General features: G+C 44.7%; 1 protein-coding gene across 3 annotated transcripts in view; it reads right to left on the minus strand.

The window, feature by feature from the left end:
• EDA (ectodysplasin A) overlaps nt 1-23,980 on the minus strand; it is a 1,792,848-nt gene that overhangs the window by 300,525 nt on the left and 1,468,343 nt on the right. For all 3 annotated transcript variants that reach the window (XM_085608342.1, XM_085608341.1, XM_085608340.1), the window contains exon 4: nt 3,542-3,739. In XM_085608342.1, the coding sequence (XP_085464468.1) occupies nt 3,542-3,739 (198 nt within the window). The remainder of the gene's footprint in view (nt 1-3,541; nt 3,740-23,980) is intronic.

Raw genomic sequence — 23,980 nt, forward strand, 5'->3', positions numbered from 1 at the left:
CACCAAAATCATGCGACACTGCAGGGAGAGGATGTGAGATCCTTCACATTGCCTTGGCAGACCAGGCACCCTCTCGGCGGTGGGCTCAGGTTTCAGGCCGTGTTCACAAAGAGAGCCAGCAGGCCGGAGCCTGTCCCTACACTCCTCCAGCCGCGTCCGCTCGGTCCCGCACCTCCGGTAGTCCCACCTCTGTAATCAGGCCTCCTGCCTGCTAATCGTCCCTCGCAGTATGCTGTGGCACAGCTCTTCCTGGTCAGTGGCATCAGCAGTTCCTGTCGCCTGTGCGCCTCCACTCTTAGTGGCAGCAGTTTGTGGGGGTCAGCATCTGGTGCGAGGCAGTCCGCTTCCGAGTCAACTCCGGGGAGACAGCCGTCCAGTCATCTCCGAAGGTTGCGGGGCACACTCCACGGGGCACAAGGGCACCCGCTCTCGGCAGCGCCGCTCCGCCGATGTTGGGCTGTCGATACCGGCAGCCCAGACGATTTACCTACACCCAACCTCCAGATCTCAGCGTCACAGGGGTTGGCGATAGGCACCCCGCGTCAGCACAGGCCGCTCCTCTCCAGCTAGGCCCCAGCACCAGATGGGCTCTCCCTCGAGCGTTCTCTTTGGCAATGTCAGTTTTTGGGGACTTGAAAGTCAGCACAGCCTCCGCACGGGAGCACAGCAGTGGCAGCATGCCGATCAGAGGTGCGATGCAGCTCTATTTGCACCGGTGTGACAGGATTACTATTCCGGACTCCGGAGCCTCTTCAATCCACGTCTGCCATGTTAGGCGTTTAGCCACGCACCACCCATACACAGAGCCTTGACCTTCACCCGTTTTTCCATTGGGAGACAGTTAGGCATAGCCAAAGCACTTTGAGCTAATCGGTATCTCAGAATGTTGAGCAACAGCCGAGCCCTCTAATTGCATATCGTGGGGCTCCCAGCTAGAGCAGGTTCCCATAATCCAGGAGTGATAATGTCGAAGCGTGTACAATGAGCCTTCGAGAAAGAAGGGGAAGCAGATCTAAGATTTTCCGAAGCAATCTGAGAAGACTGTAACAACTGTGAAAAAGTTTCCTTGCTTTGGCTTCCGTTGAGAGGGAGTTACCTAGCCATACCCTCAAGCATTTTTGAGAGGTTTTGGGGAGAGGGCAGTGCCTAAGCGATTCCTCCAGCCTGCTAAAGACTAGATATTCGGAATATTGCCTAGCATCAAAGTCTCTGTTTTATCCCCATTAAGCTTAAGGCAGCAGCTGGCCATCCAGTTAGCTACCTTCTCCAGATATGGACCAAAGTGTTGAGAATGTGCCCCATGCTAGGGTAAGAAGGAAAACACTAATTGAGTGTCATCAGCGTAAGAAACAATCAGCATCCCAAATGCTTGAACAATGGCAGCCAAGGACATATGTAGAGATTAAAGAGCCTGAAACTAAGCGCCGAACCCTGAGGCACCCTGCATTTCAGGGGAAGGTGTCAAAATAGCAAGTTTTGTCAAACATCTGAAAAGTCCTGTCCCCATTTTAAAGCATTGTCAGTTGTTCCAACATTATTATTTCTCTGAATTGGGATTCAGTGATCTACTGTGTTGAACACAGCACTAAGATTAAGGAGTATAACTGCAGCTGAACCTCAAAGATCCAACCACATCTTGAGCTTCTCAACTGCCACCAAAGTGCTGTTTCAGTGCTGTGCTGCAGTTGAAACTATCTGGGTGGGATGTAGGATACCATTAGATTCCAAAAACAGAGACAAATGTTCATTAACATGCTTCTCGACTAGTTTACCAGCTCCCAGAAGTAACAAGATAGGCCTATAATTCCATAAACAAAGTGGGTCCAGGTTAGGCTTTTTTAGCAGTGGTTTCACTACAGGGTGTTTCCACGCAGAAAGGAACTATACCAATAGATAATGAAAGATTAAGTAGGTCCAGCAGGACCGGATAGATGAATTCCGATCCTTGTGAAAGAATATAGGGAGGGGTGGAATCGAGAGGGGAGCCTGACTTCACCTTGCTAGAAAGCACTGAAATCCAGTTTGGAGTGATATCAGGAAATGTTAGTAGGCAAATCCTAGAATTCTTCTCTGCCACCCCACTTGGAGTAGGATATGGGTCCCTTTCAATATTCTTGAAGGAGGAATAAAGGTCTGTAATTTCTTTTAGAAAAAAATTTGCTAGGTCAATATATCGAGCTACGGTAGACTATGGTAATGAGCTGTCTGATTTAGAGTTGGTCAACAATTTACAAATTTGAAATATTTCCAGAGGAAAGTTAGATGCCCTGTTGATTTTAGATTTATAATAAAAAAGCTTGGCAGATCTAATTTCTATGTGATAGCTTCTAATAGCCATGCAATATTTCTTCTTCCAATGCTCATCATATGACTTCCTCCACTTCTTTTCTAGCCTTTTACATTCTTTCCTTAAGGTCAATAAATGAGGGGCAAACCAAGGGGAAGATTTACCCTTGTGACTCAGTTTGTGGGCTTTAACTGGGATAACCTGATCTAAGGAGTGCTTGACCCAATCAGCAACCTTATCATTAGCAGAGGTAGGATGGTTTCCCAGTACAAGCCTGGAGGAGTTGAGAGTAGTATCTCACTCCTCAATATTAAGTTTGGCTCATCTACGGTCCCTCCAAATAGCTGGCAGTGGGGGGAGAGGTAGGCATCCACATGCAGAAACATTGGGTTCAAATAATGATTCAACTACAACATCAGTAGAGGATCCTCAACCTTAAGATTAGGGTAATTACTGAAAACTTGGTTGATAAGAAGCCTTTCTCATGTGTTGACCAAATCACTTTTTGTAACAGATGTAGGGAACCAAGGTCCTGCAATAGCCTTGAGGACAAGGAGTTACTGGTATCTTCAAAATGTATATTAAAGTCCCCAATATGGTGAAATTAAGCTGGCTAATCACTAAACTAGCAAGAATGTCTGGAAGAGCCTGAGAGAAATGAGCACATGAATGGGGGGAAGGGGGCGGGGGGGGGGGAGGGATGAGGGAGGTCAATATATTAAAACTCCTAAAAAAAAGTCTGGATCAAAGAAATAGAGAAGAAGAGGATCTCACAATCAGGAATAAGTAATAGATCATAAATACATTTGAGAGACTCTTTGAGAATGATGGCTGGTCCCTCACCCATTTGCTCAAACAATCTCTCCGGCATATAGAATGTCCCTAAGGTAGGGCTTGAAATATATCAGGCATTGCATTTTCATGCAGCTACGCTTCTGTGTGTAAGACCACATCTGGCCCCTCATCCTGCATGAGAGACAATACATCAATTTTATGGTGAGACAGTGACCAGCAATTAATCAAACCTGCAACATCCTTACCGCATTTTCCTCACAGCCAAACAACCTAAAGGCAGGTAGTGAGAGAGTGAGCAATTCTTGCACGGAGTCTGATATTAATTTAGATCAATAGAATGGACATGCATGCAATCTGCACTCCTTTTAGGACTAACCCGTGAGTCGCAATAGGCCAGATGACAATGAACATTGAATTATTTGGAGACTAAAACACTGGCAGAGTCAATGAAGAGCATACCTGAGGGTCCTTGAACCCCTGGTGGGCCTGGAGGACCTGGTGCTCCAGGGGGTCCTGGTGGCCCAATTGGTGTAGTACCTGGAATTCCAGGGATACCAGGGAATCCTGGGGGACCTTGAGGTCCAGGAGGGCCAGGAGGGCCTGGAGGACCAGGTGGCCCTGTTGGTCCAGTTGGGCCAGGAGGTCCTGTTTTTTTACCTGCAAAATATAAGTGTCTGGTGAAAATCTTGTTCTGGCAAAAAAACACTGGGATATTATTAGATGACTTTGGGAAAAGATGATTCACATTTTGATACGAACACCATTTTTATTAAGTAAATAAAGGTTGTGGAATAGAAGAACAAAAAATGAAATAGATTCCCATCGCAAAACAATGCAATAAGATAAATGGCTAATATCTGCCAGCGATAAATACAAACAACAAGCTATTTACCTCAGGTAATGCTCTTTCTGGTGGATAGCCTATCTAACCACAGATTCCTCACCATTTGAAATCCCCTAGGAACAACACTGGATCCAGAAAGTTTTCAGTAAATAGATGGCACTTTCTGATTACATGGTAGCCTCATCCCACATATGCAGAAGAGTTGCATATAGGCACCCCACCTGCACACTGACATCATGTAGCAAGTATATGCAACCCTTAGAGTGTAATGTGAAAAATAAATTCATGAACAACAAATAATAACAAAGAAAAAGGTACCCAAAAAATAAATTCTTTAAAACAGCAAACATTCTTATACGAAAATGTGTACACAAAAAACAGCACAATACAATATACAAACAAAAAAAATGTGCTCAAATGTTATCAACTGGGGAAATCTGGCTGCGCTGGACCAGGAAAAAGTCATCCGATCAGGTTGACTACAATGGACTGCTACAGGGACCCAGCATTCTACGGTTCCTAAGAATTAAGTAAGCCTGTGTATCAGGTCAACATGCACTTCAGAATATAGCGACTTGGTCCACACATACCATCAGACAGAAAATGCTGACACAATTCCTAGCTTGCTCACAGTGCTCCATCTGAACTCCTAACTATACCATGGTACCAAATAGTATCAGCAACCTCCAACATGACAACTATTATTACCAAGAAAATTGTGGAAACAAATATACCCTTTCGTTGTTACTCTGCCTACCCAAGGTAGACACAAGAAAGGTAGACACAGGAAAGGTACAAAAATGGGTTTTCAACATTTATTGAAACAATCATATTCTTATTTAGAACGCATGAGCTGCGATTATTAGGCAGATGAAACAAAGCATTGTAATCAGCATTATGAGAATGGTGAAAAAGATGAACAATTCAACCATGATAAAGTTACTATGTTGTTACACACCCATCTAATACTACCTACACGAAAGCGGTGGTGCCCTCTGCCTGATGCATTGGGATAGCCTAATACCCCATACCGAAGTGTGATGTGCGCCTGGAATCCGGTCTGCTGTAGAACAAGCTATCAGCCCTTGCAGGATAGAGGTCAGAGTCAGCAGGACTGCATCTAAGTTACAGTGCACCACATTCAAGGATAATTCCAGCAGAAGTACTCCTCTGCCGAATGTATGGCTAGCCATATCATGTATACCCCATTTTACATACATTTGTCCTATCCACACAACAATAACGATTCTAAACAGGTGACCTTTTACCTAGTAGCTTGCTCCTGTCTCTTCGACACCGGGCTCTCACTACTCTATCACAATCTCTGTTCCTGACGTACATAAACATGTCCTCAGGCATGGTATAATTATTCTGTATAAGGGTCACCACTTTTTTCATCCTTGGCAAACAGCCAGCTGTGCATGATGGCATTTGTTTGGAAAAACATTTATGATTGTTTTCAAAACATACTGATTCTAGAAGAACCCATGGAGTGACCACTCTAGTATATAAAACCCTTAGCCTCCCTTGCAAATTAACGGAGAATTCCGTCCAAGCTGATACGGGGTCCTGCATGCTGAATTTTTTACACGAAGCGGTCTGACACCCCTCGCGGGGTGTCATCCTTGAAGCAGAGACGGGGTCCTTCATTTTTAAGCATCAGGTGAGGGGGCCGCTTCTTTCCTTGGGGGTTCTTGGAGACAGACAGACACACACATATATATATGCAAAACCAATCCTTATGAAAAACTCCAATTACGAAGCAGGCACGGACCCATTATAGTGCAATTAAATTATTGTTTGATTTTTCTTTCTTCGTGCATGTCCCCGACACGTTTCGGCCGCGCATAAGCGGCCTTGATCACATATATATAGCTACACACATATACATGCTACATATACAGATCTAGGCTAGGTACATTTAGGCAAATTACTTGGGGTGCAATTTTAGGAATGTACCATTCCTCATCTGCGAAGTGGTGGCTGAACACAATAGCTGACTCAAACTCATCAACTCGCTTACAAACCTAATGGCTTTGAATACCTGGAACAAAGAATTCCCACCATTTCGAACACTTGCATCATATGTATGGAAGATATGGCAGCTTGTGATCCTCTCAAGACTGGGTGATTTAAATTATGATACAAATGCCTAAATGCCTGCGGAATTCCTGCCTGATCCGTTGTACTAAAGACAGAAGAATTACTGCAACCCTTTTTTCTAAAAACGTCGCTATCACCTTATAATCCAAGTTCAAGATGGACAAAGGTCTATATGTTCTTATCTCCATGGGGTCTGCCTTAGGCTTGGGCAACATAAAAAGTAATGCTTTTCTAGTCGTGGGAAGCATGAAGACTTTCTTACTCTGCTCGTAACATGGTCAATATCTGAGGTATCATCGAGCTAGCATAGGCCTCATAAAATCTGACAGGAATACCGTCCCCACTAGGGGTATTACCCCTCACTAAATTTTTTATAACTAATTAAATTTCCACTGCAATAAGGCAGAATCCAGATGGTTCTGCTGCATAACCATTAACCTACGCAACCCTGATTTTCAAATGTATCCCAGTTGCACTTCATCTGAGGGGGGGGGGGGGGGGGCATCGCATATCATTTTTCATAACATTAAGTAAAAGCATGGTCGATACTGAGGCACCTATAGTGTAATTCACTGCTTGGGCTACAGATAGCCAGTAGTATCCGTGAATCGATTGACCATGCTCTAGCCAAGCTAGTTAGTGTCCAGCTTTATTCCCTTCACTGTGCTTCTTCACAATATATGCTTTACATTGATCTCCAGCTAGTTTGTCAATAAACACCTGATAAACTTTCATGTCACCAATGTTTGATGCCTTTCAGGTGAAGATACAACTGCTTTTTCTAATTCAAGTAACTGGACATAAGCCTTCTGTAAGTCACTCTCTAGAGTTTTCCTAACTCCAAAGGTCATTCCCAAATACATGTCCCGCATGCTCACCTTACGGCTTCCCACAAAGATTCTGCACTGCCTCCGCATTCAGTTCAAAGAAATGTTTGATTGCAGCATCCAGCTCCGTTGTACATGGTGCATCCACAGCACTACGGTTGAAAACGCCCTATGGAAATTTTACGGTATTACCCCCTCCACTGCAGTGTCACTTTTGTAGGTTTATTATCCCAAAAAATCTTACTTAAATGCACTGCATCAATCAGGTCCATTCGCAATTGTGAATACCAGAGAAATAGATTTAGCTTACTGTTCAATACATGGACATGCAAAAAGTAGGAATATTCACTCATCCCAGGATGCATTCTTCGCCAGGCATCAGTAAATCTCTACTCCAATAATAAAGGGTGCAATCTACACAAAGCCTGTATTGCAAATACCCCCAGCATAGGGGGAAGGATCTGTCCTAAACAAGCTCAGCAACACAATTAAAATCGCTCACTTATATCATGGATGTCTCACGGTCATTCAGTAAAAGTGACATGAGTCAATCTAAAAAATGTACTTGTTTAGTATTGGGGACATACACATTCATAAATCGAAGAGGCTTCCCATCTAGTTTGCCTGTAAGGAGACTGTACCTCCCCAATTTGTGCGAAATGTGCATAGTAATTACAAAGGAGTTCCTAGGATTAACCCAGATAAGAGTGTCCCAGGCATAAGAAGAACGCGATCTATGAAAGAGTTAGCCACACCATCTAGTTCCCTTTAATGCCTACTTCTATAAGCAAATGGGTCTCCTGGAGTATAGTCCACATTTCTATTTTTTTCATATGTTTGAGAGCTTATAGACGTCCTAACACTCTGTGTAATTATACTAGAATCAGACGCACTCCCATCTAGGGCATGTAATATGAGTGTATTGAATAGGGATCCTAAAGTGAAGAAACAATAAAACTATCGGATCACTGAACATGGTCGGTTCTCCAGATTCAGCAGCAGTGAGATGCAAGGCAGACTTTAGCGCTGGTGACGTTTTGCGCAACAATCCTTGTTGACATCCACCAGAGACCTCCTCCTTCACGAATTCCCTCACTACCACAGTCCACCAATGTCCCTACTCCCTCGATAGTTCCTCTCTCACATGCATTTCATTTGTTTTATAGAGCTACTCCTACCAATGTAGTGTGTCAGAGCACATTACATCAGGACACAGAGTCAGAGTCATAGTACGCAAATCACTTGATATGAAATGTTACATACAACAGTGAGGATCAAAAGATGTAGGAATCATATGTCACTGATTCTAATAGACAGTACATTTTAAGAGTGATTGGCCTGGAGAAACACAAACTCGGGATTTAAAATGCACCACAGTGGTTGGGGTTGGCTTTACTAATAAGAATGTATTTCTACCCAAACTCTATGATGTATACCGAGTTGACTGTCTTTCTTGCAGTGACTTTGGATAGTTGGGGCGGACCAGGGACGTTCTGAGTTGCAGAACATTCCTTTCCGTTTTCTGTATTTTGTTGCTGATGGTTACTATAAGTTGATAGGCGATAAATATGTTTGATGTCATTACCATACAATGTAGCTGTCAGGATCGCAGTGTATTACATGAGGAAAATTGGATTTATCATTGCAATTTAACTGTAGGACCCCTGTCTGGAATTATTTTTGTTTGAAAACTTTAGATCCCTGAGAGACATACTCTAGTATGCATGCAGCTCTTTGATGCCAGTTCATAGCTCACTGTGCTATATTAGGGTGTAACATATGAACTGCAAGTAACAGAAGGATCTCTGAGGAGGGGGAATACTCGTAGTGCCCCAACTACTAGTCACTCTTAACAGTTCCTATTGTGCATCCTCTATATAATCTTGGGAGGGCTTTGCAGAGATCCTGCCAGGGCACTGTCTCTGAGACTGGGGCGTACTAGTGTTTTTCATTTATAGTTGCCCACTTCAAAAGCCACTCCCAAGCCTTCTCCATGTCCACGAAGAACCGTGTAGTGCAATCAGCAATAATTTTCAACGTGGCCGGAAACGAGAGTATTTGAGGTCAAATTGCCTCAAACCTATTTTAACATCCATAAATGCTTGTCTTTTAGCCTGGACAACTTCAGTGTATCTGGGAGCAGGAATACCTTATGATTATCCAGTATTTTGGGTCCGCCCTCTCTAGACAACAGAACAAGCATGTCTCTGTGTTCATAACTTAACAGCCTGGTCACCATGGGCTCTAGGGGGACACCAGAGGCAGATTGCCATGACAAGACCCTCTGAGCGCATTCAACCACAGAGAATTGAGACAATCCCTTTGGTAACCCATGCACTTTAATCCATTCTTACAAAAAGTGAACCATATTGGAGGCTTCCGCATTTTCCATTCCTATTATCCTTACAATGTTATGGCTAAAATGTCCTTCAGCGCCCTCAACACGCCACTCTAGTGTATTCATCTTAATCGTCAGCAGAGTCGCATCCAATCTGAGAAACTTCCCATATGGTTGAAGCTGTGCCAAAGTGCGCTACGCATGGTGACCATCTCCAACATTTTGACATTGGTCTAATTTGAACAAGTTCAGATCAAAGGCCACTGAATCATTTTTTTATTCAAGAGCCTTAGGAGATTCACTAATAGACATGAGGATGTAGTCCAGCCACTCTGATACGGCCCATACTGTTTTGGAGTAAAGCCCCCCAAGGATTCAAGTAGTCTGCACTAAAGGTTCACATAAGGTGCAACACTAAGGCCAAGCACGTACGCCAAGATCGGAAAACTGCAGCAGTAGCCAGTCCAGGTGTGCACACCAGACTCTGTAGCACTACACAATTTGGGGAATCCACATACGCTAAATGTCAGGTTAGATCAAAGATGACACGTCTCCCAAGGCACAGAAGGTGGCCCTGAATACAAAGCAACAATTTGGCGGATCAATGCATGACGGGCAGATGTTGCAAACAATGGTGCTCATATCTCCGACTACATGTACCTCGATGTGGCCCATTCACCCCTCCCGGAGGCTAAATTAAAACAGGCAATAGGTGAACAAGGGCCCACTTTCCGTGCCCAGTAGAGAGCCAGGCATCAACATGCCAAAAATAAGTACCAGCACCACACAGACCCAAAAAGACCTGAAACGAGGTGTAAATGTACAAATGTCTGCTACAACCCAGTTCACAATCTCAGCAGTGGCCTAGGAACCTAATAAAAGCAGAAACAAACTACTAGCTGATACAGAAAAATCCAGCCAAGTTTCTTAGTAGAGGCTGTTCATTTAATGTAATGAAAGACTTGAAATCTCTACAGACTCTGACCTGTATCTGACTTGATGGTTTCCCTAACCATGACTAACAATCTTTTCTTGACTCCCTCGTAAGGCACAATCGCGTCTCTTTCCTCGTCCACATGCCTGGAAAGTTGGGAATAGGCTAATCGATTTGGCCATGGGACTAGCCAGGAGGATAGCATTGATGTGGAAGTCATCCACGTGGCCACAAGTTGCCAGCTGGAATCGAGATGTAATCAACTGGGCAGGTGTTGAGGGCAGGGCATTGAGCTGGGACGAATTGAGAGGAGTAAGGAAGCGTCCCATAGCAGACCAATGGAGGGAAGCTCTGCGGACCTGGGAATACCCAACACCAAGTAGTAGCTAAGAGGAGGGGAGCGGGAGTGCACCAGGGTGACAAGCACATTCCACTATAGTGACTCCAGCACAGTGAAAGGCCAACATGACTGAAGTAGCCGCCCACTGGCAACAGCGGCCACAATAGAAAGGAAAGTCCAGAGAGAGGAGAAATGCTAGGATATGCTAAAGAAGCCCACCCTACTTACCAGGGTCAACGTATTAGCTAGCATACCCCCACAAACACCCACTAGGAAGATGTGCATGCCATTACTCTGCACAAGTTCCTTTTTTCCTTTTTTTGCCTTTAGTTAATAGTTTGGTTTATTAAACATATCCCCTAAAAATGTGAATAATATTGCAGAACCCCGGGCTGGAGCTGTAAGCCGCCCAAAGTGACCAGGCTAGAGAAATTGTGATCCGCTTAGAAAAAGTGGGTTAATGTTGATAGATGATATGAATATAGGCATGGTCATAACCCTGTATTACGTTCCAAAGACTTAAAAAACGATTCTCAACTTGTAGAATCAAGATGAAATATATATTAGGTCGCCACACGGGAAACAGACGAGCAACTGGCAAAACTGATTTATAGGTCTACACTAAAATGTTAATCTATAAAATGCCATTAAAGATATGTTTAAAAAAAAAAGTCACAATCACCAACTGTCCCACTGATCACCAACGATAAAACAGAAAGCTTACTAACCCCATACCTAAAAGACACCCATTGTTTAACTACCACCACTATTTCTTAAATCCTTCTCCCCACACTTCTAGCAGAGACAACCAAAAACCCTAGTCACATACCCCTATAAATTCCCCTTGCCCTCTCTAATGCCATCACCACAGTTTATGTCTTTAACAACCTGATCCTACAAATGGGCAATGCGCTGAAATACAAATAGGTAATGCACTGAAATCAGGTAATGATATTCTACTGTGCTACTTCGGTGACACAGAACCAACAGTAACTAATATGTACAACCACGTGACCTCAGCCTAAACTATCCCACATGATTAGCTCCAACAAGTCCCTCAGGTCTACATTACTAATGATATAGTTACAAAAGACATTTCACAGTCACTGATTATAAGGAAGCATGGCTAGATGCATTGCTTACCTCTTAAGACATGGTGAATAAATAGAAGGGATACCACAAAGCCTGACCCAATTTCAGACAAGAAAAGGCTGGTGGTCACTCCAGAGTGCTGGCGCTGTATCAATTGCAGTTTCATGAGCCTGAAGAAGACACTATGCATAAGCCCCCTGACAACAAATTACATTTCCATTAGACCATGTACTCTTACGCATTTTCGAAACGTGGCTGGCATCTCGGATATCTGCATTGAACTTCCCTCATGGCCTATGGCATCTTTATTAGGCAATTGTGATATAATACTGCTGAAGCCATAACCTCGTCACACAGTTATAAGAATTACTTTGAAGGGAAAAATGACTTCCTTTGGAGTTGTTTGAAGGACATTTGGAATTATAGATAAGTATTTCTGAAAGTCACGTTGTATGATGGAAACAAACTTTAAACTATTTGAAAATTTAATATGAGCCCTCGTAAAGACTGTTGGATTGTTGCATTACACTTTAGGTTTATTCTATGATGGGACAGGAAAGACTCATAAGTTAGAAAAGTGTTGCTCATTGTATATATATCTCTCAAAGTGTAATCTATTTAAATATGTTACCTGAGTAGCTATGATAGGAGTTGCTGAATGCTAATGTTTGCTAATTCCATTGCAGTGACACAAGAGTCAAACTTTAACTCACCTCTAACTAATCATCTCTTCAATATTTAGTGTCTGGAAAGACGAGTGAGTAGCGAGAACAGTGGTAGAGTCAGCGGGCGGCTTCAGAATCTACCGAGACTCCACCCGCGACTCGACCCGATTGCTCCCCGGAAAAATAGTAGCGCGCAGGGGGGGGGGGGACAACAAGGCTGCCAAACCTTCCCCTGCCCACCCAGTGAAAACCCCGGACAACGCGGACAGCGCGCAAAACGCCTGCCTTTCACCTGCATTGACAGCAACTCCATCAGCGGCGTGCAGAGAGCAAGAGACTGGTGAATGCCAAGGTGCGGTCGCAATCAGTAGCGGCCGCGGAGTGCGAGCCAGGTGGTAGCCCAACTGGGTCGCTGTTGCTTGTGGCTCACCTGCGTGCCCTGCTCGCCCCTGAGCTCATTCCGATTGCCCTGCCGGAAACACAGAAACACGGAGGTATTGCTCCAAGGACAGTCTTTGACTTGCCGGTCCAGGCCGTGTCTTGCATCTACCCCAACTGCCAGCCGTGGGAGCAGCAAGCAGCAAGCAGTGAGCAAGGCTCAGATTTTTTTTTTTTTTTAAATTTATTTAGCTTCCCTTAAGTGACACCAAACAGCCTCCAGGACAATAGGAAAACTAGACAAGAAGGAGCAATTAAGCGTAGTGCTATTACTGCTATTACTTATAAAGCACACTGCCCTGATTGTGGGACGCTCCCTTGCCTGTTTGGGCTATTTGTGCGAGGGGGACGCTGTGTTGAACTGGGAGGCCGTCACAGAGGCTAGAATCGCCGGGACTGCGAGGACCAGGGTGCTTGTTGCTTAGTTTACCCTGCACACCTGCATCCTCTTCCTGGCCCCGCCTTCTTTCTCCCGGTCCTCCCACTTTCCACCATTATCAAGGGTCCAGCCCACACGCGCCAGCGGGACGCGCGCGGGTCGTAGCCCGGGGCAAAGAGCGGGCCATTTGAGGCCGTTCGAGCAAGGGCGACCAGAGCCTGGGCCCCTTCGAGCTGTCTGACGCCCTCCCCACACCTTGACCTGTGTCTAAGCATGTCAACCAGAGAAACCCGGAGTAAGAGCGCCTTAGCGACAGGGAGGACGAATGGAACTCTTGATATGTACTTTGCCAAAGCTGGTTCCCTCCTTGTCGACGAGATCACCATCCTGGAAAGGCGAATCTCTCAAGAAATTGACTGGGTGAGGAGATCTTCCTTGGGTCCTCTTGCACGTGCTATGACTCCTGACAAGTCTCTAGATTGTACATCTTTAGTAGTAGGGGGGGGAAATGGTATGGATGGATTACCAATTACACCTGCAACAAATTGCTCTGCCATTTCTTTCGCTGATTGTGATAATTCAGGAAATGCTGAGCTTAGTATATTGCCTCTACCGCCCTGTAAGGCCTCAATACCCCAGCCCTCTGTTGATGGGACGGCTCCCACACAGAAAGCATGTAGTAATGGGGAGATGAAACAACATGCCCAGGGTGAGAGGGAGGGAGCAATTCCGAAAAATCAAACAAGGGCCCACTCAACGGGGGACAAACACGTCAAAGTTGCTAAATCCAGCTCCAGGCCCAAGGGAATCCAAAAGAAATTAGCGAGCAAAGGGTCAAAGCCACTATGTAGAACGGGTGTATTGCATCATCAAATTCCGGCTAAAACTCTTCCAAGCCAGCATAATCCAGCTGAGGGGGAGGAGGTCACTCTTTTGGCCCTCCGTACTCTACTGAGGGAACTGCTTATTCCCCTGGAAGAACGTTTGGCCAATATGGAAATTTGTCTAATGGATCTGCGCAAGGGACTTTTGGGTTTAGCTTCAGGCCGAAGAATGGCCGAACATGGTGTAGTTGGGAACTCTGTTGGTACCTCCAAATTGCCCACAAACCCTGTCATCTTGCCTTCTCAATTACCTATACCTACCCAAATAGATAATACTACTACAGTTCCCTTGCTAAAATCTTCCCTCACAACACTGTGCAGCCAACAACAACCTCTGACAGCAAACCCTAGTAAGTCGAGCTCAGCCGGGCCGTTATATACACTGGCTGAGGAGAAAGTAATAAATAATGTAATCCACCCTCCAGCCAGGCAAGCTAGTTCCCAAAATTGGTGCAAAGTGGTAAATCTCCCCCCAGAGGCGGCAGTATATTCAGTTGTCTTGAAGGGGGTACCTATGCTACGTGGAAACGCGGTGGAATCGTACGACTCCCTGCATAATAAGGTCACTAGTTGGCTAAATACTCACAGGCCACTACCATCTAGCCTAGATGGCAAAATTCTTTTGGTAAGAAGGGTCCCATGGATTGGTCATACTGATAAGAATAATGCTGGAGATTGCATAATTGTAAATTTTAGGAGCCCTAACATTGTGCCATACATTTGTAACTGGTCTGGTAATACAGGATTGACATCCATTGAAGTGGCCCACCTGTCATATTTTTATCCTAATAGTAGTAATCCAAATTTGAATAATGATGACGGTTGGTCCAGGGTTGGTCCTGACGTTGATGGATCCAGACACAGACTTAGGTCCAGTCGCAATGTTCCTCCCAATTATGCCAATTACATACATCCCAACAGATATAGCTGCCTTGAACAGGTAGATTGACGCTATCTGCGACAAAAGCCTGTAAGTGCCAAAATAGAGACCACCCTTCGAAAATCCCGCGTATTGCGACGGGAGTCTTCGTCATCTACTAACTCCCAGGGTCTAGCAACCCATTCACCCAAGAGACCACAGGGCCCTAACAATAATAAAAACCAAAGTTCGTTTACCTCACCCACTCCTAATGTTTCTACTAATTCTCCACCGACCCCTGCAACATCATCGCATGCACCTCCATCCCCAACTATAGATGTTATAATGGAGGAAAATGGCGGATGTGGATCAGAAGTGCCTGATAACGTCTTGAAGGTCCTTTCTTGGAATGTCGCCGGCATTACCAATAAAATAGATACGAGTGACTGGGACACTTTAGTAAGTAACAGTGATATTTGTCTCTTTCAGGAGACCTGGGCTAGGGAACCCCTGTCCAGAGCGGGTTATGCAGTCTTTGAAGTAAATGCAGTTTGGTCTGGCAGGGGGAGGCCATCTGGAGGACTGGCGATTTGGGTAGCTAGTCACATTGGGTGTAATGCGGAGAGTCTACCGACTCTCTCGCCGGACATACAATGTGTTCTACTCAAGTGGCCTAATGGTTTTAAACTAGCAGTTCTTAATGTGTACTCCCGCCCCATTGGTATTACTGTGGAATCCCCACTATTAGATGATCTTGCGCGCTTTCTGGAATCCCTTCCTATTAACTACAAGATAGTGCTGGGCGGGGATTTTAACTGCCACTTTGAGCCCTTGGAAGGCTTAAAGGAAGGTGCACTTACGGCAGAAGATGATCTCTGGGGTGTCCCCCCCTGCCAATCCCCATACGCTAAATCCTGGTCCCCCTTGGCTGTGCAAATCATGTCCCTAACACTTAATTTCTCTCTAAGGGCATGTAACGGACGCACTATCTCTGATACCCCTTCTGCATGCACGTTTAACAGGAAGAACCATGAATCCAGGCTGGACTATATTTTTGTAGACATTAGCCTATGGCCAAAGGTCCTGGACTTTAAAGTCACTGATAGATCGGACAGTGACCACAATGCACTTATAATGGAGATGGTGCATCCTGTGGCTGCCGTGCGATCTTCCTCTGTTGAGCTTGGTCATGATCCTGGGAACCTGGTACTTAGCTCAAACAGACGCAGGGTCAAGTGGGGGAAACTGGAGAACTCAGAGGAGTCCATAAGTAACATCTACAGGATAGCACTCCCAAAGCTACAAGAACTGGATTTGCTAATTATGCAGCCTAAAGATCTGCATTTTAACGAGAAGCTGGCCTTAATCCATGACGACCTAGTGGGTGCACTGGGTGAGGTTTTCTACCCAGTGTTACCGCAGAGGAAAAATAAAACACGTACCCCAACATGGTATAATTCATCCTGTAGAAAGATTAAGACAGAATTACTAAATACAGTCAAAATAGGTATGGATAAAACTAAAATTTCTGAGCTTAGACGAAACTACAGGAGAGCTATGGCAGTGGCACGGTCAGAATGGGATTGGAACAGATGGCAGGATCTCACATTCGCACTTGAAACAAGGGATATGAGAAAATTTTGGTCTCTGGTAAATGCCGGCACGGCAGAACCCAAAGCTGCAGTGGAGTCAAACATTGCAGCATCCATATGGGAGGCCCATTTTGGACAGCTTTATCAAGAACCGCTTCGATGCGATGATGAGGGGTATGTGGCTCCTACAATTGCCCATGACCCCACATCTGATCTGGAATTCACTCTTGTCGAGGTGGTTAATGCAATCGGGGGTTTGGCGAAGGGCAAGGCACCGGGTCTTGATAGGTTGCCTGGCGACCTCTTTCGTCTTCATCCAGACATTTGGGGTCCTTATTTCCTCATACTTTTCAATTCCATTCTGGGTGGGATGGAGATTCCCTGTACTTGGCTGGGGGCGGAGATAGTTCCAATTTTTAAAAAGGGCTCTCCTCTTCTCCCAGCCAACTACAGGCCAATAAGTCTCATAGATGTCCCTCAAAAATTATATTCTCGCCTCCTCTTGAACCACCTCTCGGAGTGGATGGAGGACAATAAAATTCTTAGTCCTCTTCAGGCTGGCTTCAGGAAAAAAACGTCCACCATGGACCAGATCTTCCGCCTCGTTCTCCTTTATTGGAAAACTGTAACCATCGAGAGGGGAAGGCTGTACATGGTGTTCGTGGACCTGAGGTCAGCATTCGACCTAGTTCCCAGGAAAAAATTATGGCAGACCTTAAAGGAGTTAGGCGTTCCGACCCATATATTAAATGCCATTATCAGGCTCCATGAGAATAACTACGCACAGGTCAGGCAAGTGAGGTTGGGAGCACTATCATCAAAATTCCCGGTCCTCAGAGGGGTCAGGCAGGGCTGTGTCCTTGCACCAACCCTGTTCTGTCTTTATGTCAACAGTGTCATAGCACATCTTGACACTGTTGTCGACAATGATGCCCCCTGTTTGGGCAGCAGGAGGGTACCCGCCATCATGTTTGCAGATGACACCCTCCTGCTGTCAAAATCTCCGATGGGGATCCAACGGATCCTAGATGGATTTGGCCTTTTCTGTAAGCAACATGGTCTAGAAATTAATACAGAAAAGACCAAGTTTATGATATTTAATCCATCATCTAAAACCAGACCTAATCCTTCTCTGAGCACTGAAAGATTGGAGAGGGTGAATACCTTCCAGTATCTGGGGGTAACTCTCCATGAGAATTTATCTTGGGAACCTCAGGTGACTAGAAGTCGGCTCAAGCTTTCTCAACTGTCAGGGGGAATTCTGAAAGTGGCAAATTCCTCTACATACAAACCTATCAGTCCGGCAGTTGAGATGTATAAGACGCAAGCAAGAGCCGCCGCATCCTATGGTGGAGAACTTTGGGGACACAAAGCGGGTTTAGGAATTGTAAAAGTAGAGAACAATTTCATAAGGCGCCTTTTGGCCCTCCCTTGTGGCACACCCCTTCTCCCCCTAAGATTAGACTTGGGTCTACCCTCCATAAGAGAAGACCTGGAATTAATGCCACTGAGATTCTGGCATAGGCTTTGGTCCACCGCTGAGCTCGAACACTACAGGCAAGAGCTTGCCCATGTCATGAATTATAATTTCTGTGATAAAATCCCGTGGCTGGTTTTTATAAAGAAAGAACTTTACCGACTAGGTCTTCACGAACTATGGGATTCCCCGGAACAAGGCTGTTTCAAGGTGTCACGCAAACACCTTGTGGGTATTTATAGGGAAAAAAGTTTTGCCTCCCTTGTTTCTGCCACCAATAAAGGTATTTTGACTGTTAGATTTTTGGATTTTAAGGATTTATACCAATTCGAAGGGTTTATGGACATAATTTTCCCCATACTAGCTAGAAAATTGTTTATCCAATGGAGGCTAGGGACTCTTCCCATTAAAACATTTACTTACAACTGGACAAAAAGGACGGATAAAATCTGCCCAGGTTGTTGCATTTATGATGAGGAAGAACCCCATATTATGTTTTTCTGTCCTGCATACAATCGACCCAGAAAATACTGGTTAGCTCCTCTATGCAGAAACTTGGGCTTAAGGAGCTATCTCCATTCCCTTAGAATATTGAAAACGAGCACGGCACCCCACATAGTATTTGCAGTTGCTAAATTTTTAATGGCCATGTGGCAGTTAAGGTCAAAATATCTTAAAGACTGATCCTTTTGGCTATGATTCTTAACGCCTTTCGCAATCGGAAATTCTTTTTATACTATGATGGTTTTATGTATTTTACTATGTTCTTAAACTAATGTGGATGCATTTTAATGATATTGTTTTTGCATCTTTTATGGCCAAATTGTCCGAAATAAAGAATTTGATTGATTGATTGAAATACATGTTCCACATCAAAGTACAGAAAGGTGGTCACACAGAGATATTGCTTAGATAGATCCATTCACTGTAACAGTTAAGTGCAGGACTTTCATGAAAAGCATTAAAGCTATGTCTTTCCTTTAGACACCCACTACATCCAGCACACATCAGTTACCAGTAGATATGACAAGCAAGAGTGTTTAAGTCTAGTGTCTCTGTTTTCTCACTCATCCCATCCCCTTTCCCATTTCAGTGGCCCCATGTAGCTGGGTAGGTGGTCTTTGTTAGAAGGGTAAGAGACAGAACAGTGCATTTCTCATATTGGATGCAGAGCACCGGGTTAATCCATTCTAGCTAAGAATGCCTTTCAGAACCCAGTGTCACTCAGTCCTACAAACATTTTACCTAAACTAAACTGCACCGCCAAGCAACCAACACAGTCATCAACAACACCACCACACACATCACATTTAAGTCAGACCCAAATGAACCACAAAACTTTACAACACCAACTGAGGCACTGCTACAGATTCACCCAATTAAAAAGACAACTCAACACAAAACCAGCCAAACATGAACTTGCTAAGGCAGAATAGCCAAGACAAGAGGGGGAGTAACGGTTGGAAGAATAACCTGAACTGCTGCATAATCCCGACTCAAATGTTCTAAAGTTGGAATTCCTATACTCTCAACATTCACTCTAGAAATATTAATACCAACAGAGTCAGTGTTACCTACCACCCATCAAAGACAATCTTGCAGCATTTATGAGTGAGCAACTCCTCTTCCTTCATGAGAGCGGATTCATCAGCAACTTCAACTTACACTGCACAAAAGGGAATTTAATCCACTAACCTACTCAGGGGCGTAGCTTCATGTTGGGTGTATGAGGTGGAGCACATCCCTCCCCAAATAATTACTCGGTTGGTGACGAGGCAGCAGAACGGTTCTGCTGCAGGTAATATGTTTATTGTATCAAGATTACTGCCACCAGAGGAGGGAATACGAGAGAGCACAGGCCGAGCCTGAGCTCAAAGCACAGATCCGAATGAAATTGGTACAATTGCACAATAGCAATCGGCCTCCCTCTGCCTGTCACTCACTCTACTGTGCTGCGGGTATTGGGGTGACCCCTCAGTCACCTAACTAATGCTCATACCTTTGCGCCTTTGTAAGGGCATGACGCCGCCTTCAGGCCAATTCTTAAGCAGCATGGTAAAATATGCTGTCTCTGCATGCCAGTGATTTTACCTACAATTAGAACTCTACACAATTGGTTGCTGTGCTCGCTTGACAAGGAGGTGGACCAGTCAGGTGGGGGAGACTGACGCTCTTCAGGTGTATATGTTTTACAGTTTTGTCTACCAAAGGCTGCATGTGCACCTGCCATGTATATGTACTCGACTTGTTCAGAAACTCTAATGTATGAGTTTTATGTATGTAGTATTCTCCTGCTAACAAAAGCTTTGAAGCGGCTGCCAATTATCAGTTGTACTGTCAGAAAGTCAAACATTAAAAACTGAATTCCTACATGATTCTGGGAATGCGCATTTGAAGTTTAAATGTTGTGCATGTCGATTTGGGCGACCAACAGCTAGGCACAGGACATGGACGGATTTTAGGGTGCTGAGTCTGGGGTGCTGACTTGGGAAGCACTGTATTAGAAAATAACTTGGTTTAAAAGCATTTGCTGCAACAATCCTTGTGTGCTTCAGCAGGATTCATGCAGCAAGCAAGATAACGCTGGTGATTAAAACTTGTGTTCCTGCTGGAGAGGGAGCGAGTTTTGTCTAGTGGCAGTTTTGACAATAGCGAAAAGGGTTAATGTACCTTCTGCAAAGAACATGTACCATGCAGACCACAGAACTGTATTCATGTGGGCAGCTCAGTGGGTTTCTGTTTTTGTCACAGAGATCCTTTAGTTACTCGCTGTTCATAAATACCAAATCTAAGTAATACACCACAGTGATCTATGAACTGTCAAAGAGCTGCATGCAAACTGCATGGCATAGTTAAGAACTTTATCTTTTTTCCCTAGTTTTTCAATATCCTAATGTTGCTAAAAAAGGGGTAGTTTGGATAGAAATACAGTCTCATTGGTATAGGCAATCCCAAACACTGTGGTATGTTTTAAATCTTAAGTTTGTGTTTCTTCATACCAAATCACTCTTAAAAGATACTCCATACTTGACGTGATTCCTACACCTTGTAATCCTCATTGTCTTATGTAACATTTCCTATAGACTGATTTACACACATATGACTCATTGTCTATGCATAGTTTATGTGTCATGTAAAGTGCTCTTACACCCTACACTGGTATGAATAGCAGTATCAAACAAATGAAATGCATTTGTGAGAGGGGCTATAGAGAGAAGGGCAATTGTGGATGGTTGTAGCGAGGAAATCCGTGGAGAAGGTCACTGGGGGTAAGGGAGCACCACCAGCACTAAAGCCAGCCCTGACATCAGAACAAGTTGCATAAACAAGAGACAATAAAAAACACAGAGAATCACCCCTTTTAAAGTGTTCTTTTTTAATTTAACATTTTTTCTTTTTGTGACGCCGTGGCCTGGGTGTAGGGTGAAACTTAAAACACTAAAATTCAGGTAAAAGCTCTTTGGTTTCCATTATGAGTGTTCTATTTCTACTTTTAACCACATGCTAAAAAACTTTACTTATAGTAAGTATACAGTAGTTTGCAATACATAATAGGCACTTTAAGTTCAATGCTAACTTCCGTTGTTGCTTAAGACTACAGTATTGCTACTACCAAGAATGCCCTTGCTTTACTAAATAACTTAAAAACCAATGTCCCTAAGCTTGTCAGTTATTCCTGTTCAGTGACCTCAGACCGTCGCTACTCTTTTCAGTTGGGAAATCTCAGGCTCACCTCTCCCTACCAACGTTTTTGACTAAGCCCCCGACCCTACCTAATAGGGACCTTTTTAGTCTAGAATGCCAAATTGCATCCACATAATAAAGGCTCCATTACTGACCACATAATCGACAGCCATTGGATATTACAGATGCATGATCCTCAGCTTGGTTAATAGTCTGATCATTTCGTACCTGTACTTAATAGTTACGTGTCTGACCACGACACCCCCACAAAACAAATCCCCGAAAACAAATAGAGATGTCAAAAAAACTTCAACCCCAGTGTCATCAAATGCATAGTTACCCCGCAAAACACTACTCAAACTCCATGCCCTAACATTCATCCGAGCATATCATTGTATCCTCATAATCTCTTCACCGTCTGACTTCCATAACTAAAATGAAAATAAAAACCTCCCACTAGTACTCTCAACAAGTACACTATCAAAGATAAATACTGAAAGCGGCTAAATGGAAATGGAGGAAGCAAACATATCAACTTTTTTTCTCACAACTGAAAACCTCAGACATATGTACACAAAACTCCTGTACAAGACTAATCATCTTCTAAACAATTCTAGAAGCTACCAAAAAAGAGCTTTATAGCAATACCCTGTACTCCCAGCTATTTTTCCAACAAAATGACTGCACTCTAAAATGAGATTGCTGAGATGAGATATTATGCTGCTTCACACCCCAAAGGAATGGTCGGGGCATCACATTAGAAGGACGATTGCATCCGACCATGCATAGCATGGAACCCCTCTGAGGCGGAAAGCCGGAGGTTTTGTAAACTGCTTTGCATTTTTAAAACTGTCACCTTTTGTGTTGTTATTTTAAAAATAAGACGATCTAAGCTCACCTGTTAGAAAGCGCTGCTGTTACGCGCTTAGTCAGACCCTCCAGATTCAGGGGAAAACGCCCTCACCGCCAGCGCGGCAAAGGTGTAGCCACGCCCCCACTGCGAGGCCACGCCCACCGACCGAGTACATAAACGCTGGAAAGCGCAACGATCACTACTCATTGGAACCCCTCTGAGGCGGAAAGCCGGAGGTTTTGTAAACTGCTTTGCATTTTTAAAACTGTCACCTTTTGTGTTGTTATTTTAAAAATAAGACGATCTAAGCTCACCTGTTAGAAAGCGCTGCTGTTACGCGCTAAATCAGACCCTCCAGATTCAGGGGAAAACGCCCTCACCGCCAGCGCGGCAAAGGTGTAGCCACGCCCACTGCGAGGCCACGCCCACCGACCGAGTACATAAACGCTTGAAAGCGCAACGATCACTACTCATTGGAACCCCTCTGAGGCGGAAAGCCGGAGGTTTTGTAAACTGCTTTGCATTTTTAAAACTGTCACCTTTTGTGTTGTTATTTTAAAAATAAGACGATCTAAGCTCACCTGTTAGAAAGCGCTGCTGTTACGCGCTTAGTCAGACCCTCCAGATTCAGGGGAAAACGCCCTCACCGCCAGCGCGGCAAAGGTGTAGCCACGCCCACTGCGAGGCCACGCCCACCGACCGAGTACATAAACGCTTTAAAGCGCAACGATCACTACTCATTGGAACCCCTCTGAGGCGGAAAGCCGGAGGTTTTGTAAACTGCTTTGCATTTTTAAAACTGTCACCTTTTGTGTTGTTATTTTAAAAATAAGACGATCTAAGCTCACCTGTTAGAAAGCGCTGCTGTTACGCGCTAAGTCAGACCCTCCAGATTCAGGGGAAAACGCCCTCACCGCCAGCGCGGCAAAGGTGTAGCCAAGCCCACTGCGAGGCCACGCCTATAAAAACTATTACAAATGTGCCGACCTCCCCAGCGCAGCGGACGAGCGCAGCGGACGAGCGCAGCGGGAGCGCCGTTTGCGCGCCGAAGGCGCGCCTAGGGCAAGCCCGTCTGCGCCCGTCCGCGGCAGACCGGGGCCTGGGGCCATAACCCCTGGTCATAATTACACATATTCCACTTCCTCATTGCTGTCACTTAGGCCCACTGATAGCGCCGGACTCGCCCCACCCGCTTTTGTTCTAAAGCGTGCCGCCACTCACGGCATTTTGAAGCCCGAATTCTCTCTCGGCAAGGCTCCTAAGCCTAGGTCCTATGTACCTCATTTTTCACCCAATGACTCCAGGCCATTCTCAAATGCCTATATCTAAACACCAGATCCATGGTTAAACACCATTTGGATATCTTTCTCTTGCTCCAGGCTGAACAACCTGATTTTTTGTTTCTCTCTGAGACTTGGCTCACCGAGGGTTCCCTACCCGACATTTTAGCGGCAGTTCCCTCAAACTACTATATTCTACATGTCGATAGACCAGCCGGTAAAAGAGGTGGGGGGGTTGCTGCGATTATTCGCAGCACCCACAAAGTCTCCTCTTTACCATCCTTCGACATATTAGGAACAGACAACCTG

The sequence above is a fragment of the Triturus cristatus genome, chromosome 5_2 (assembly GCF_964204655.1).
Source record: "Triturus cristatus chromosome 5_2, aTriCri1.1, whole genome shotgun sequence".
NCBI lineage: Eukaryota > Metazoa > Chordata > Amphibia > Caudata > Salamandridae > Triturus > Triturus cristatus.